The following is a 17,496-nucleotide window of genomic DNA, read 5'->3' as shown; positions in this document are numbered from 1 at the left end:
GTAATAATAGTAGCAAATAACCAATTACATAGTGCTTTAGGGTTTACAAATGCTTTACAAATATCTCATTTTATCTTCACAACAACACTGGGAGATAGGTACTACGATTATCCCCATTTTGCAGATAAGGAAACAAGAAGAGGTTAAATGACTTGCCCATGGTCATACAGTAGGGTCTTTCTGACTGCAGGCCCAGTGCTCTTATCTACTTCACCACCTAGCTACCTCTGGCCTCAGTTTCATGAGCTGTCAAATGAAGTAGCAGCCTAGATCATAATGAAGATTCACTCTAAGGGACCTCTAGGTGGTGCAGTGATTAGAGCACTGGCCCTGTGGTCAGGAGGACCTTAGTTCAAATCTGGGCTCAGATACTTGACATGTACTAGCTGTGTGACTTTGGGCAAGTCACTTAACCCCAATCGCCCTGCCAAAAAACCAAAAAAAAAAAAAATTCATTCTAGCTCTAAATCACATGATGACCCACCCCACCCTCCCTGGCTCCCAACATTGGGCTGTGCGGGAAGAATGTCTCTCCCTAGTCAATCTCCCCACCATATCCATCTCTACTGTGGGGAAAATAGCCTCACCATTTCAAATAATGCTTTGTTTCTTTTCTCCTCCATTTCAAAGTCCCTCCTGGGGACAACATCACCAAAATTTGCTTTCATTGTGTTCAGTTCCTTCTGAGTTCTGGTGAGGTCTTGACGAGCCATCTTCAAAGCCAGGGTTAACTTTACAGGGTCTTCTCCCCACACCTCTTGAAAGATAATCAGCCCGTTAGTGCCCCTGGCTTACTTCTCTCCAGGTTCCAGCAAAAAAATCATCTACCCTTTCTTTCCTCTTGATGCAGCCTTCTGAGGTTGCTCCAACCACTGGGTGGTTCAATTTAACTGAATGCCTAACTTTGTGTTAGGGTTTGAGGAGTAAATACAAGAAGAGATAATAAACTGCACCTCAAATCTACCCAATAGTAGGGGAGAGAAGCTACCACAAATAACTATAAGGCAAATTAGAATGTGGTTAGTACATAAAAAAGGGACAAGGATGGAAAGATCACTTTGGATGGGTCAGTGAAGGAAACCTTAGAGATCATCTCACCCAATTTCCTTATTTTACAGACAAAAGAGTTTGAGGCTCAGAGACCTTAAGTGATTTGCCCTGGGTCACACAGGTAGAGGCAAAGTCAGGATTGGATCACAGGTGACCAGCTTCAATCTATTGATCTTTCCTTTATGCTACACTGCCTCAGGCAGAACCTGAGATGATCACAATAGCCCTTGCTTCACCTTCCATCTTATGGAAGATTTGCAAGTTCAGATCTAAGATTCACTACCATTCTGACTTTAGAGATCACCAACATTCCTCAGTACCTACTAGCACAGCCCTTTAGACAGAAGACCCTGTGGAACAACACTCCACACCCATGTCTCCTTTTGTTTCTGACTATGCCCAGAAAGGAAACTTCAGAGATGCTACCATTGGAGGCCTGAAAACTGCTTTATCAACCCCCCCCCCCTGCAAATAGTAAAATAAATACATGTGGATCATTTTATATCATTTTGGTAATTTCAGTAAGACCCAGAACCTGAATTAATGATCAACTGGAAGAAGAGCCTGGACCTGGGCTTCTTTGTTCTCTGAAGTTTGCTCAGAGAATACCTTTTTCCTCTGTCAACAAGACCAGATTGGGCTGACCTAAGAACATTCTTTCCTCTGTTAACCATTAAAGGATGAGACCCTAATCCCGAGAAGCTACCTCGCTTAATATTTTATGGGCATATACCATGTTATGGAATGTTAATGGTAAATTAAACACAGAAACGCTGGGTTGTAGTTTTAACTGACACTTGTCAACACTCTTATCTTATTGTATTTATAACCTATTCCATTAAGGAAAATCCTTGTCTTGTACCATGGTTAAACATACGTGGGGATCATAAAAGTGAGGTAATGCAGACATGCTGAGTCTGTTAAAGAAAAAATGTATATAAGCTTTCTCATCTTTTTGTTCAGGAGTCAGATTTTGGTCTGACTCCACACATGTACGTCTGTCCGCTATGCTTAAGGGAATAAATAAATAAGTAATATGAATTTTTCTATCACCTAGCTCTGTTTGCCTCCTTTAACTAAACTTCTCAGGTCAACATACATAAAAACTGCTTTATCTACCTGGAGCCTGGGCAAGAGACATGTCCTCCCGCTGATATCGAAGCTCATTAAGATCAGCAACAAGGATCCTTCTGGCATCTCGTTCATTAAGGAAATGAAGATATTCCTCTGCCAAGTTTTTCCTTAGCTTGCTCACCTGGAGGACAGACAAACTTAGCTAGGACCATACTCAGGGGCAGGTGCAAATTTTCTGACCTTACCAGGACCAAATGAGAGGCTAATGGCCTGTTCTGTTTAGGAAGTTTTTAATGTAATGATGCTCCTGCTTACCAGATGTGTACAGCTGGAAGAATAAGACATGTATAATCTTTGTGGGGACTTAGTAGAATTGATTCAGTTAGGACTGAGGAAGAGAAGGAAGGGGAAATATAACTGTTTCTAAGACCCAGGGGAGAAAGGTATTCACAGGGACAAAGTTGGAGGCTCTGAGGTAACACATTTTTCTCCTCTTGACCCATGGACTGTGACCGTCAGCTAATAGGGAAATTTCAGTATATGCTTTCAGGTAGGGGTGGACACCGCCAACTAGATGTTTTCTAAGCAACAGGGTCCTCTTTGGACATAGCTCCCCACCAACAGCAGGGAAAGAAGTGATTTGGCAGACTCCATCAGACCTACTTGAGTTTGCAGAGAGATCTTCTCTTCGTTCTTTTTGTCGATGAGCTTTAATAAGTTAATTTTCTCTTTCCTCAACATTTTGATTTCATATCTCTCCTCTTCCCTGATAGCCAGGATTTTTTCATTGCAGTCTTCAGACACATTGACTAGCATGGCTTTCAGTGGTTCCAGAGACCGAATCTTCTCCCTAAAGTGAGCTGATCAAAGCCAGAGAATGTGAGAGGAGTCCTTCAGTCCAGTGGTATATTGACTGGGGGGTGTGGGGGGTATGGGGCAGTTCTCCAGGTCCTTCCTGAACAAGTGGTCTGGGTAAAAACCATTTCAAGAAGGGCTGGATTGGTTGGTGGTGATTCCAGGAAACAGGTGTTGAAAAGATTATGGCATTAGAATCCAGTCCAACTCTATTTTATAGATTAGGAAGCAGATCCAGTAACTTGCCTAAGGTCACATAGTTACCTAATAACTGAGACATTATTTGAACTTGAATTGTCTCTTAATCCAGTGTTCCTTTCATCATACCACTTGGTTTACTTGACTAGAGTCTAGACACTCTCATATCTGAAGGCTACAGGGCTGAGACAGCAGTCTGCCCAGACAAATCCAGAGCAATATTCCTGAGTTAATATCCAGGCCAGGACTCTGAGTATAAAAAGCTTAGGGCTACAGGAGACCATAAAGCTGCATACCCTTTGTCCCAGCAACAGCACAACTAGGTCTGTCTCCCAAAGAGATCAAAGGAAAAGGTCCTACAGGTACAAAGTATTTATAGCAACTTTTTTTTTTGTGGTGGCAAAGAATTAGAAATTGAGGGGATGGCTGAACAAGTTGTGGTATATGGTTGTGATGTAATACTATTGCGCTATAAGAAATCATGAGCAGGCAGATTTCAGAAAAACCTAGAAAGACTTACGTGAACTGATGCAAAGTGAAGTGAGCAGAACCAGGACAACATTGTACATAGTAACAGCAATATTGTACAATGATAAACTGTGAATGATTTAGCTTTTTTTTTTTTAAAGAATTTTTATGACAGCTTTTCTCAGCAATATAGTGATCTAAGACAGCTCTGAAAGACTCATGATGATAAATGCCATCCACCTCCAGAGAAAAGAAATGAAAGAGTCTGGATGCAGATCAAAGGAATACTTTTTTAAAACTTTCTTCATTTTTTTTTGGGGGGGGTCTGCCTTTTTTTTGTACCTTGACTAATGCAGAAATTTTTTTTGTAATGACTGCACATGTATAACCTATATCAAACTGCTTGCCTTCTCAATGAGGGGAGAGGAGAGGGAGGGAAAGAATTTGGAATTCAAAATTTTTAAAAAATGTTGAAATTTTTTTACATGTAATTGGGAAAAAAATAAAATATTTGAAAAAAAAGCAGCAGCAGCTTAGGGCTGGCTGACATACTTGATTTAAAGATAGGGTTTTCCCTAAAGTCTTGGTAAAGCTTAAAAATACACTAAGGTGGCACAGTGAGTAGAGCACCAGCCCTGGAGTCAGGAGGACCTGAGTTCAAATCTGGCCTCAGACACAACACACTTACTAGCTGTGTGACCTGGGGCAAGTCACTTAACTCCAATTGCCCTGCCCTCCGCCCCTGCCCCCCAAAAGAAAACTGCACTAAGACTTGGGAAATCTTGTATAATACAGGTACTGATTTTTTGGTGAACATACCAAAATGAAGGTCTATACAAGCACTGACCATCAAAAATAGTCCCCTTGGGAGGCTTATGTTTATTCCATTGACACCACCATTGCTCTGGATTTAGATCTCTTGGGGAATGGCCTCCAGAGTTTATAGCACCTTTTTTTTTTTAACATCCTCAGTGGTAGAAAATTCTTGACCTTCGAGAGTAGAGTTGATTTTTTGAAACAGTTAAACTATTTGGAGTGATATCTGGTGAATACGGTGGTGAAATTCAGGCTGGAGAATATATGTTTAGAAAGAGACAGAGAGACAGAGAAGGATACAGAGAAGGAGAGGGAAGAAGAGAAAAGGAGGGAGAGAATGGGGAATAGAGAAAAGGAGAGGGAGAGAAGGAGAAGGGAGAGATGAGTGACTAGAATACTAGAATGAGATTTGGAAAGAATTGTAGAGTTCGTGTTGCCTGCCTCTCAACTGCATTGCTAACAAATGCTCACACAGCCTCTGTCTGAATAATCCCAGTAATGGGCAACTAATGCATAAAACAGGTCATCCTATTTTTAGACAAATCTAGCGACTAGGAAAGTCTTATACTGAGCCAGAAAGTAGCCACATTTTGTTACTTGTTTACTGTTTCTGGGAGGTTGTTGCTAAAAAGGAGTCCAGATATCAAATCATAAGACAATCTACTCCAGAGCTGCGAGGGTCCTTTAGAGATCATTTAATCTAAATCCCTAATTTTACAGATTAGGAAGGTGAGGGTCTGATCCATGGACATGATTTGTCCAAGGCCACACAGGTACTACTAAGCAGCAGAGCTGGAGTTATTAACGCAGGTCCCCTCACTCCAAATCCAGCACTCTCTCTACTCCACCATTAAGGGTGGCATCACTGGACTAAGTGTCTAGTTTCTCAAGGTGGTTATTTGGAAGAAGACAATGCTGATTTGGATGGATGAATAGCAGATTGTTTAAAAATGGAGCACATAACCTCATAGTTGTGGTTCTTAGAACAAATATAAGAACATTCTCTATCTACTAGGGCTGAAAGAATGAAGCTGGCCTAGATGGTATCCAAGGTTCCCTCCAGGTTTAAGTTCTTTGACCATTGTCTAGCTGAAGAAATGGAGTCCTCAGCAGGGCCCCAAAGATAAAGGGACCCTTCCTCAGAGACTGTGATACTGGCCTAAAACACCCCTCCCCCCCAATCAGAAGGCTGAGTTGTACAGGGCTCACTCAGACCACATGGCTCACTCGGGGCAGACTGCCTCTGTCCCTCCCTCTTCCTACCTAACCTCCCAGCCTGCCCTTTTCTGGACGCTTCCAAATCCCTTGTTTTTACTCCCCACTTGGCGCAGCTGGGCCTCCCCTCCACAGCCAAGTACCTAGTATTCCCCTTGCAGTGACACTAGTAATAGAAGCCCAAACCGATGCGACTGAGAACCTGCCTCCTTCCTAAAAAACCCCCATGACTTATCTCACGGAGGTGGGGGGGAGTGGTATTCTTCTGAACTTCCTTATTTCTTACCAGCTCTTCTGTTTTGGGACTTTTCTGGACTTCTCTATCATACCCCCATGCTGGGTACTTTCTTCATCCACCTCCACTCTTCCTCTTCTTTCAGCTTCCTTTTGTGTGTTATCTTCCCCTATTAGACTATAAGCTCCCCAAAAACAACTGTCTTGTTTTTATTTGTATTTGTATCCCCAGTGCTTAGCACAATGCCTGGCACATAGTAGGTGCTTAATAAATGTTTACTAACTGACAGACTAAAGGCTATTGTAGCCCTAGCATCCTATGCATCCCTTCCTCCCACTGCCTCAAAACCATTCCACCTGATGGCCCAGCAAACCACACCGGCTGGATTCTGCCCTTGTTACCCATTCCCCCATGGCTCCTCAAGGTTTTATTTTAGGCCCTGAGCCTCCCCTTGTATGCGAGTTCAAGTGCCCAATGATAAATCCCCTACTGCTTTAGGCATTCACCATTTGTCAGATTCTTTTGTGAAACCGCTCCTGAGTCTCCCACGTGCTGCTGATAAAGACTGGAGTAGAAGATCCTCTGTTCAGTCCGGTTTAACCCAGGCTATACAATGGAGGGAGGAAAATCTGAGAGTCCCAGGAGTCTAAGTGGGTGTCAGTGTTGGGCAGTGAGGCAAGGCCTGGCTTGAGTCAGAAGACTCAGTCCTGTTCCTGCTCTCGATCTCCCACTAGCTAGTCACAGGACCTCCTGGAGGCTTTGCTTCTTCATCCATCTGCCAAATGAATCTCTAAAGCCCCTTCCAATTCTAAGAAACGACTAGGCTTTCCTCACCCCCCACCTCACTCCCAACCCCCTTTTAACTCCTCGAGTGACAAGTTGTTGTCTCCTCCCTTGTGAAATGTGAGTTTTCCTCTCTGTTCTAAAAAGAATCCTAACCCTGTCTTAATTATTTTCTATGGGAAGAGGGATATGAGGAACTAGGGCAGGGGTGGGCATGGGGGTGGAGAGTTCTGTGCGAATAGCAGGGTTATTAGACAATGTCCTAAAAAGTGTGACCTTCCTTTTCTACTCCAGAGTTCTTATTCTTGTGATGAGCGGCAGTCCAGAAGTATAGTGAGAGACACCCTGAAAACAGGGGAAAGGCACAGGATTTATGGGTCAAAAAACCAAATCTTGGCTCAGAAATTTAGTAGCTGTGTGGTCACAAGCAAGTCACTCAATCTCACTAAGACTCAATTTTCTCGTCTATAAAATGGAGATAGGAGATATCTGTGTTACCTACCTCGAAGGGTGGCTGTGAGGAGAGTGCTTTATAAACCTTAAGAGAACTGTTATTTAGCGGTTCTCAACAAAGAATTTTAGAGTTGGAGGTCAGGTAGTCCAACTCCCTTCATTTTTAAAGTGAGGAAACGGAGTCTCAGAAATGTCAAATGTCTTTGCTGAAAGTCCCAGTGGCAGAGCTAGGCTTGGAACTCGGATTTTTCCTTTCAGTCCAGTGCTTTCCCCATTATATCCATGTTTCCTAAGCTGTGTTCCAAGGAACCCTGGTAGCACACTCCTCATATAGGTGCTCCGTGAGAAAAATTCAATGCTAGCTATTTTTCCCTTCGAAAATGCATTTCGTTATGTATGAAACTGACTAAATGTTGGGGAAGAGGACCTATCTGCCACAATTTTTTAGTACGAAGAAGTTAAATTTTCTGTTTTCTTCCAAAACTTCTCTACACTTTCCGTGCCCCCCTTTTATCCCCGGGGCATTGCATATTCCTAGACTTTCCTGAGTAGCACTGTTGAGTTCTGTCAATGTTTCAAGCCCTAAAATGTTACGTGGTCAGATTAGTGTGAGGGGCCCTGCTATGGTATACTGCCTCCCATTTTATTATACTATGACACTGACTTCTCGGGGCTTGACCTCAGAGGTAGGGTTTGTTTGGCCCTGTGATTTTACTAACTTGGGGAACTCTCAAGTGAAGAAACACTCTCTGCCCATACAGTAGTTTATAGTCTTAAAGCAGGGTTTTTTTTAACCTTTTTTTTTTCTGGTCATGGACCACCTCCCCACCGAATAATGTTTTTAAATGCATAAAATAAAATACACAGTACTACCAAGGAAACCAATTATATTATAATGCAGTTATCAAAATAAAAAAATAAAATAAAACAAGTCCATGCATCCCAGGTTAAGAATCCTTGTCCTCAAGAGTTTCTTAGAATACTGAGAGATACAGTGATTTGTGCAGGGTTACAGGAACAGTATAGGTTACAGGTAGCACTTGAACCCAGGTCTTTCTGGTTCTGACAACAGCTCTTTATTGACTATGCCACATTGCCTTTTGGTGAGACAGAGAATGAAAACCAACTCCCTCCCTTAAAGGTATTGGGAAAATTAATTTGTGAACCATTCTGAAGCTTATGAGGTGCCCTGGGTAGTTACAATGACCTGGTGCTACACCATGAACCTCACTGTAGAGAGGTCAGACTAGCTGTTGAGCAGATTTTTGGCAATTTGGTTGTCAGGACTGCTCTAGTACCTGCGAAGGACCTTCCAAGAACTACAGAGCCACAGAGTTCAGAGGGACCCAGTCAGTTTGCTACTAGAGGCAGCACCCGTGCTCTCTCTCTCTAATTCATGCACGCACTCACACATGCTGGCTGGAGAGAGGAATGGCACCCAAGGTCTTACCTAGTGTGACTTCATATGCGTTCTTTATGGAAGACAACAGGGGCTTGTAGGTTTTGAAGTCCTCTATAAAGAATTCAAAGATTTCTCTGTAAGGCTAGTGAAAAACGGAGAGAAACAAACCATGGAGGGAAAGCCAAGGGAAGAAGACCTTCCGTCCTATTTCTACTTCTCTGAAATGCTCTTCCTGGGCACTTGGTGGGTGGAGGAAATGACTTCTTCCATCTTCACTCCCATTCTCTGGGGCCATATTGGCTGATGAGAGGATGACAAATGACTAGAAATCCCATGACAACCATGGCCACTGTCACTAATTTTGCCAAATACAAGCAAAGATGGGCTCACTTCTGCATTTCTGCTCTCTAGAGGCCCCCACAGGAAGGGATGTGGGTCAGTGTTCAGAACCTTACTTTCTGATTCAATGACCCCCTAACTCTGTCCTTACTTCTCTTATCAGTCTGCAGCACCCTCCTTCCCCTACTCTCCGATGGGACAAGAGCAATGCCCGTGTCTCAGCCTTTGAGGCCTCTCTTCAAGCTTCACCCTACACCTGAGGAGTTCTCTTCTGGCTCTCCCATCATTGTCAGCTTAGACCCTGGGTGAGGGACTTGCCCTCTACAGTCCTCTATCAATTTCAGCTGAGGAGGTGTGAGTGCAATGGTCTCTACCATCTCTTCTAATTCTAATATTCTATGAGTCTCTGACTTCCTTTTGACTCCTCCCTCTTCAAACATGGCATTTTCTTGACTCTGTAAGATGCATGGATAACGTTAGTGCCAAAAACATACATTTTTTGGGGGGGCAGGGCAATTGGGGTTAAGTGACTTGCCCAAGGTCACATAGCTAGTACATGTGTCAAGTGTCTGAGGCTGGATTTGAACTCAGGTCCTCCTAACTCCAGGGCTGGTGTTCTACTCACTGAGTCACCTGGCTGCCCCCATAATGATATTTTTTGAAAGTCTGTGTTGGGTCAGTATTTTTCCTGAGCATGTTTGCTATCTGTGTCCATCTGTCTCGTCTATCTAAGGTGCTAAAAGGCAGGGATGTTACTCCATCAGTATATAGCTTAGCAGAGGGCAGATGCATACATAGTGACTGTTCACTTGAGGGTGGCCCATAGAGGCTAATGTGGAGCTGCTCCTGGAAACCTTAAAGGTGAGAAACTCTGCCCTCTCAGCAAGGACTTAGAGAAGCATAGAATTCTTGAATTCTAGGAGACCTCAGAGTAGCAAAGAGTCCAAGTCCTCCATTTGGCAGATCAGGAAATTGGTCCAGAGAGAGGAAGTGCCCCTGTCCCATCTTGAGGTCACACAGCTAGCTAGTGTCACCCCATGGCCTAAAAGTCAGCTGTCTCCTATGCCAAGACCCACTGCTGTATGCTCCTCTCAATGGGTCTGCTGCCTCTGACAAGACCTCTCTCAACATCTGGGCTCTAAGCAGTACGTCTGAATGATTTACTTTGGCATGGTTTCTCACATCTATCCTCTTATCTCTACTCATATTGACACCATCCCATTTATGGTCTCTCCACTTCTTGTCTAGACTATCACAACAGCCTCCTAATTGGACTTCTGGATTCCAGCCTGTCTCCCTCTCTACTCCGCTCTCTATGCAGCTGCCAATGGGACATTCCTCAAGCAGAGACCTTGCCCTATCACTCCCCAGCTCCAAAGAGGTCCAGCGGTTCCCTGATGCTTTTCAGATCCAGACTCCTCCTTTTGGCATTTAGAGTCCTTCACAATCTGGCCTCAGCCTTTATGTCCCTTCATGCACTCTAAAATTCAGCCAAATGGGCCAACTTGGGCCCTGAGCTCAGTCCTCCTCCTCCTTCCACTTCCAAGCTTTTTCCCAGTCTTCCTTACCGATGGAACACACTCTCCTCCTCTTCGTACCCTTTCTTCAAGTTCAGCTCATGTGCTACACCCTAGGGGACACCTTTCCTGATCCCCCAGATGATCGCTTATATGCTTATCTATGTTAGAGCACAAGCTCTCTGAGGGCAGGGATTGCTTGTTGGGCTTTTGTTTTCGTATGCCCTGCACCTAGCAGTACTATTGGACTGCACCTTCCTGGCCAGGCATTTTGTAGACTTTTCCTGGGGTCAACATCTGACAAGCTAACCTACTGGGCCTTGTGCAGATGGGAAGGCGTGGGCAGCTGCTGCTCCTCAGCCCTGGGACTCTTCCCTGGGAGGGCGCCCTCCTGCAGGGACCCCCTTATCCAGGTCTGACTGGGGCACCCTCCCGCAGGGACCCCCACCCTTCTCCAGGCCTGACCTGGAGCTTGAGCTCCAGAGCATTTTCCTTTGTCATGTCCAGAAGAAGTAACTCTTTCCTCAGGTAATCTTCGAGCTGTTCCAAGTATCGGGGCTTTGAGATGGTCATCGATGGCTTGTCTCTGGCCCTGCAAGAAACATCATTGGCAAGGAGGATGGTTCTTCATTGCAGACAGAGCTTACCTTTTGAGAATGGATGTTGCTTATCTATGGGATGGTTCTCCATCCTTCCAGCATTCCTCTGGACAGTCCACAGCTCAGAGGATGTGGATGAAGCATCCACAGAGCTACCTACTCTAGGCATCCAGCAGGAAGAGAGAGCAGAAAGGCTGGGATCACCTTGGAAGAATCTGTCCTGCCACATGGACCCCCGTTTTATACATGTACAGTGTATGTACATGTGTGCATTTGCATGTGTGAGCATTTGTGTGCATAACTGACAGGTATGTGTGCATAAACATGCATTGCATGTGAACATGTGTGTGGGTGCATACAAGTGGATGTACACACATTTGCATGTGTGAGCATGTGCGCATAACTGACAGGTATGTGCGCATATACATGCATGTGAATGCATGTGAGTGCATACATGTGCATATACGCTTGCATATGTGAGCATCTGTGTGCATAATCAACAGATATGTGTGCATATATGCATGTCAGCGTGAACATGTGTGTAAGTGCATACATGTGTACAGTGTACATTTGCATGTGTGAGCATGTGTGTGTAACTGACAGGCATGTGCACATATACATGCATGTGAATGCATGTGAGTGCATACATGTGTAACTAGAATGGCCTTTGTTTTCTTTGAATGACTCAGCTTACCTCATTGAGCCTCTGGATGCTATGGCTTGCTCTTCCGGGGCAGGAAGCCCAGAGAGCATGTCAGGAAGCAGAAAACTTCCTGTGTGATGAGTCATGGGGCTGGCTGAGGGGAGGTGTTAATGTCTACCCTAGGGGGAGGTACCAAGTCAAGAACCAATCAGCCCTGGTCATTCAGGCGGTGCTTGATGATGTCAAAAACCCTATAAGAGGGGAGAGGACAGCTTGAAGCTCTCTCTTTCCTTTTCCGGTTGGTGTGGGAGCAGCGGCAAGCAAGCGTGACTCTGGGCCAGCCTTTGCTCTCAGGCCGAGCCCAGATGTTGGTAACTGTGAATTGTATTGGGTCTGTCTGTTGATATTTGTAACTTGTTTGTATTTTGGTTTTGAGGTTCGGGGTGCTGGTTTGTTTTTCCCCTGAACTAAATGAATGTTTTGAACCTCAGGGTACTGGTTTTTTCCCCTGAAGTACGTGAATCTGTATTTGGTCTGTCTCTTGATGCTTGTCTGTATGCTCCCCTGAACTAACTGAATGCTAACTGAATGCTGGCGTTTTCCCCTGAGCTAAATGAATGTTGTCTGTATGCTAAGTGAATGCTGGATTAAAGTAAGCTGGTCAACCCCTTCACTGTGCTTTCCTTGTTTAAGCAGATAAAAAGAACCTGTGCTTTCCTGGCATCCCGGCAGCCCCCTGGGTCCCGGCAGCGGGGGAGGGATCTTATGCCCCCATCGAAGCTGCCAGCTGGGTTGTTAAAACAACATGTGTGTGTACACTTGCATATGTGAGCATCTGTGTGCATAATCGACAGATATGTGTGCATATACATGCATGTGAGTGTGAATGTGTGTGAGTGCATACGTGTGTGTACACGTGCACATTTGCATGTGTGAGCATCTGTGTGCATAACTGACAGGCATGTGTGCATATACATGCATGTGCATGTGAGCATGTGTGCATGTTGAGTGTGAGTATATGTGCGTGTATATGCTTACCCCCACATGCTTACCCTGTTTTGTCAGTGGTTGAGCAGGGTTTGCGGTTCTGTAGGATAGCTTGTGCACTGGCGTATGCAGGCCATGAGGAGAGACGGCCACCCACGGAAAAATGAAGCGGCTGAGAAACAAGTTCAAGAAAGAGAACTCACTTCACCGAGCCCCCAGCCCAGGGTTCTCTAGGTTTCCTGACTTGGCCTGTGTCTTATGAGTACATGATTGCTGGGTGCTGTCGCCCACACTGGACTGTGAGCTCCTGTGAGCAGGGATGGGGCTCCTCTCAGCCCAGCACCTGGCCCAGAGCACCACTTAATAAATGCTTGTTGGCCAATGGACTGTGAGGAGGTCTGGCTTCATGGGAATACTGCTGCACTCAGGGCCCTCACTCTCACCCTGCCAAGGCTGTGACTGTGGGCTAGCAGAGATGCTGGGGGCTGCCTGCATAAAGCACAGGGGAGCCCCCCTCACTCTGGTTAGGCTGCACTGTTGGTGGGGCCCTGCAGCTTCTGCATGTCCCCTCCCCATCACTGAGATGTGGGTCCAGGAAGGGAAGTGAGATGCTAGCTTGGGCCCCCTGCCTGTCAGTTACTTTGGAAGGATGCTGATAGGAAATGCCCACTCACCGGAGTTCTGCGGTGCTGAAAGATCTTACGTTTACGGAGAGTCTTAGCTTCTGAGAGAGGGCTGGATATTGTGCTCACTGTAGGAAGAGCAGGATGTTCTCTGAATGTGAGAAGAATGACAAAAGCTGGTCACAGGGCTGGTCACTGGTTGAGAATAGAGAACCATCAATGGGATCCACCCTGTTCCTTCCTCCACCCCAACAGAACCAGTGGAGACAATGAAGTGTCTGGGGCACCTCACTTTCTTGACCTACTCTGTTCTTTCCTGGAAACCCTTTCTTTTTACCAGCACTTCCCAGCCTAGAGGTCTGCCTACCACAAGGACAACAGGACAAGGTGCTCCAGTTGGCCTGCTTTGTCATTCATTTCGAAGTTTTAGTCTCCAAATAGTCAAAAAAATACACCAACTGGGCATGGTGGGAAAACGTGGTGGTAGTGATGAGGTGCCCTCTGGTAGGTAGAAAGGAGGAAAGTGGATCTTTCCCACCTTTCCTCAAGCCTCAGGCAGTCACTGGCCAAGCAGCGAAGGGATTGTGGGATGAGAGGTCTTGGAGCTATATGGAACTTTAGAGGTTATTCTGTAGTAGAAAGACCTTGGAGTCCCAAGATCTGTGTTTTGGTCCTTGGTAGGTTTCTTACTAGTCCTAAAATCATGAGTGTTGGTCGCTCTCTTAACATTAGGTAAGTAGCTAGAGCCTCTCAGAGCATACTACTTGGCACACAGTAAGCGCTTAATAAGTGTTTAGTGACAGAGGTGTAGCTATGTGGCACAGTGGATAGAGCACCAGCCCTGGAGTCAGGAGGACCTGAGTTCAAATGTGGCCTCAGACACCTAGTAGCTGTGTGACGCTGGGCAAGTCACTTAACCCCAATTGCCTCAAAAAAAAAATGTTTAGTGACTGACAGGAGCTGGGCAGGACAAGTACTGGGGTAAGATATGCTAAGGAGGGGAGGAGATTATATTTGTGATAAAAAAGGAAAACACCCTGGCCTTGGGAGTCTGGAAGAGCTAGGTTTGTGCCCTGGTTCTCTTCTTAAGTAGCTGTGTGACTGTGAGCACAGTCCCTTGACTTCTGTCTCCTTATCCATACAATGGGAATGATAATCTTTGTTCTGTCTACCCCATGGTTTGTAAGGAAAACACTTTGTAAAAAGTAAAGCTATTTTTGAAAATGACCCTCATAGAATTGTGCCATCATGTCTCACTACGGTTCACTGAGGCCAGTGTAGGGCAGCCCGTCTTAGTAGTTTCTGCCAACCTGGAAAGGTCACGTGCATGCTCCCAACCACAGACTGTCATCTGTCCTTTCTGAGGACCAGCCTCACCAAGTGTGTAGCAGCTCCTTTTTTCTTTCTTCAGAGACACTGGCAGAATAACAGAAAGTGCTAACAAGCCCTCTCTGTTAAGATCCCCTCAGCTATTAGCACTTTTAACGTGAGATCCTCGTCTATCAATGGCTGAGAGTGGATCATAATAAGACCACAGGGCTAGAGGTGGAAGGGACTTGGGACACCATTTAGTGCAACCCTCCCATTTTACAGGTAAGGAGACTGAGGTCCACAGAAGTCAAAGGATTTATGTGAGGCCATAGAGGCACTAAACACCAGGGCACAAGCCTCTGACCTCTTCATCTAGTCTTGCTCAGTTATTATTACACTAGAGAAATCTCTTGGCTCATTTCAGTTTTGACACACTTACTACAAGTGAAATTGGAAGGCAAAAGGAATTTGCAGCTTAATGGAAGCAGGACTCACAGGTTCTCACCAGAGAGCTAAATCAAGCCAGCGGGCCTGGTTTTATCATACAATCATCTCCTGGGATGTTTGGTTATGTCATACGGCAATGCTCGTGGTCAGCATTTACAAAACATCACCAAGACGCTGGCGGCGCAGCATGGCTTAGAGGACGGCGAGTCGGCCCCAGAGCTAGGAAGATCTGGGTTTGAGCCTGAGCTGATGGGTCCTGGACAAATAATAGCATTTCTATAGCACTTACTATGAGCCAAGCGCTTTACAAATATGATCTCATTTGATCCTCGTAGCCTTGGGAGGTAGGCGCTATTATTATCCCTCTTTTACCACTGAGGAAACTGAGGCAGACGGAGGTTAAGAGGTCCATGGTGGATTTGAACTCAGATCATCCCGACTCCGTGCTTGATCTACATGTAGTTTTGACATCTGATGACTTTGTTACAAAGGGGGCAAGAGCAGACGTGGGGAGGATGGCAAAAGCTATTTTGGAAAATGTGGCTCAGGAGAAAGCAATGAGAGAGGCCAGAGATTTGTAGACAGCCTGAAGCCTAGCCTGTTGAAGAACGCAGCGTGCGGACTGCTAAGGGGACAGGAAGCCAAGATGGAGGAATATAGGCAGCAATCCAGCTGAACTCTCCCCACATTCACCTCAAAACATCTTTGAAACAATTCCTCAAATCAAGTTTTGAGGCAGCAGAGCCAACAAGGTCACAGTGAGGAATTTTTCAAGCCTAAAACAGCCTAGGAGGTCGGAAAGAGACATTTCTGACACTGGAGCGGGAGCTGGCCTTGAGTTCAGGGAGGAGCGTGAAGCGGCGGCCTTGGAGGCGGCTGTAAAGGAAGCCGAATCGGCAGCAGCCGCCGCTTTGGGAGCCCTCAGCCCAGACATAGTAAGGGGGTGGTACAAGTGGTCAGGAAGAGATTATAGGACACCCTTTGCCGGCACTGGGTGCAGCTGGTGCTGACTGGCAATTGTGCGTATGCGGGTTTGGGTTGCAGTTCCAGGACAGGAGTGCTTGTGGCCTGTGACAATCCTTTCAGATTATTTGAACCCCAATAAGATCCAAAGCCTGATTTAATCATCTAAACTGCTTTGCTCTACTCTAAAAATGCCCTTTTCTGTGTCAGCAACTTCAAAGACCAGATAAGATTGACAAGAGGTATCTTTCCTGTTGGTGACAGGATGTCTCCCACCAGAACAGTGGGATTTCTCTTATCTTGATATTCTAGGGACATTTGCACCTCGGGATCATAATCTCTAAGTGACACTACCTTGTCAATTGACTCATTCAACTGAGAAACTTCCTTTCTTATGATATGGAGACCATAGATTGGAGTTGGGATTGTTACTTAAACCTTGTCTTTCTTCTTTCAGTCAATCAGAAGTTTGCTTCTGATTCCACGTATCTGCTAGCTTTAAGGGAATAGACTATATGAATTGATATATCACCTAGCCTGTTTGCATCTTTTAATGAAACTTTCAGGTCGACATCTGTCATATGGGAACAGGGTTCCTGGTTGCAGTTCCAAGGTAGAGGGGGGCTCTAGTGCTTGTGGCTGCAGGAGAGCAGGGGACCTGGTCACAATTCCAGGGCTAAGAGGAGCATTAACACTTGTGACTGGAAGAAAGCCAGGGGCCCTTCCTGGGTAAAGACCAGAACACAGACCAGGACAGCAGTGACCACTCCTTTCCCCAGATCACATCACCTTGGAAGCACCGAAAACTTGCAGATCCCCAGAACTAGCTCTGAAAACAGTAGTATGAAAAAGCCTGAAGCTTGGCGCACAATGCCTCCTCAACCCCAGGTGAGCAGAGCCCAACTTTAACATAGAGTTCAAAGCCAAGAAAAAAAGCTGGAAAAATGAGCAAACAACAAAAAAAGAACTTGACCATCAAAATCTACTATGGTGACAGAGAAGACTAAGACATAAACTCAGAAAAACAAACAGCTACAAGAAAAGGCTCAAAGAAAAATACTAACTGGATCCAAGGACAGCAAGAGTTCCTGGAAGAGTTAAAGAAAGAGATGCATGGTAGAGGAAAAATAGGGAAAGGAAATGATAGTGATGCAAGAAAATTATGAATAGGGAATCAACAGCTTGGTAAAAGAAGCGCAAAAATTCACTTAAGAAAAGAACTACTCAAAAAGCAGAATAAACCAAATGGAAAAGGAGCTATAAAAATTCACTGAATAAAATAGTTCCTTAAAAATTAGAATTGGAAGCCGATGAGACATCAAGAAACAAAACAAAATCAAAAGAATGAAAAAAAAAACAGAAGAAAATGTGAACTATTGGAAAAATAATAAAGGAAAATGGGTTGAGAAAAGATTACTTAAGAATTATTGGACTGCCTGAAAGCCACAATAAAAAAAAAGAGCCCAGACATCATATTTCAAAGAAATTATGCAGGAAAACTGCCCTGATTTATTAAGA

At 45.0% G+C, this 17,496-nt stretch overlaps 1 protein-coding gene across 1 annotated transcript in view; it reads right to left on the bottom strand.

The window, feature by feature from the left end:
• Window positions 1–17,496, bottom strand: part of TSNAXIP1 (translin associated factor X interacting protein 1) — a 33,716-nt gene that overhangs the window by 10,585 nt on the left and 5,635 nt on the right. The window contains 7 exon segments of the mRNA XM_036752143.1: window positions 588–757; window positions 2,170–2,305; window positions 2,788–2,984; window positions 8,598–8,691; window positions 10,871–11,030; window positions 12,700–12,806; window positions 13,309–13,408. Of these exon segments, the coding sequence (XP_036608038.1) occupies window positions 588–757; window positions 2,170–2,305; window positions 2,788–2,984; window positions 8,598–8,691; window positions 10,871–11,030; window positions 12,700–12,806; window positions 13,309–13,408 (964 nt within the window).

This window comes from Trichosurus vulpecula, chromosome 3 (assembly GCF_011100635.1).
Source record: "Trichosurus vulpecula isolate mTriVul1 chromosome 3, mTriVul1.pri, whole genome shotgun sequence".
NCBI lineage: Eukaryota > Metazoa > Chordata > Mammalia > Diprotodontia > Phalangeridae > Trichosurus > Trichosurus vulpecula.
This window is presented reverse-complemented; position numbering and strand designations above follow the sequence as displayed.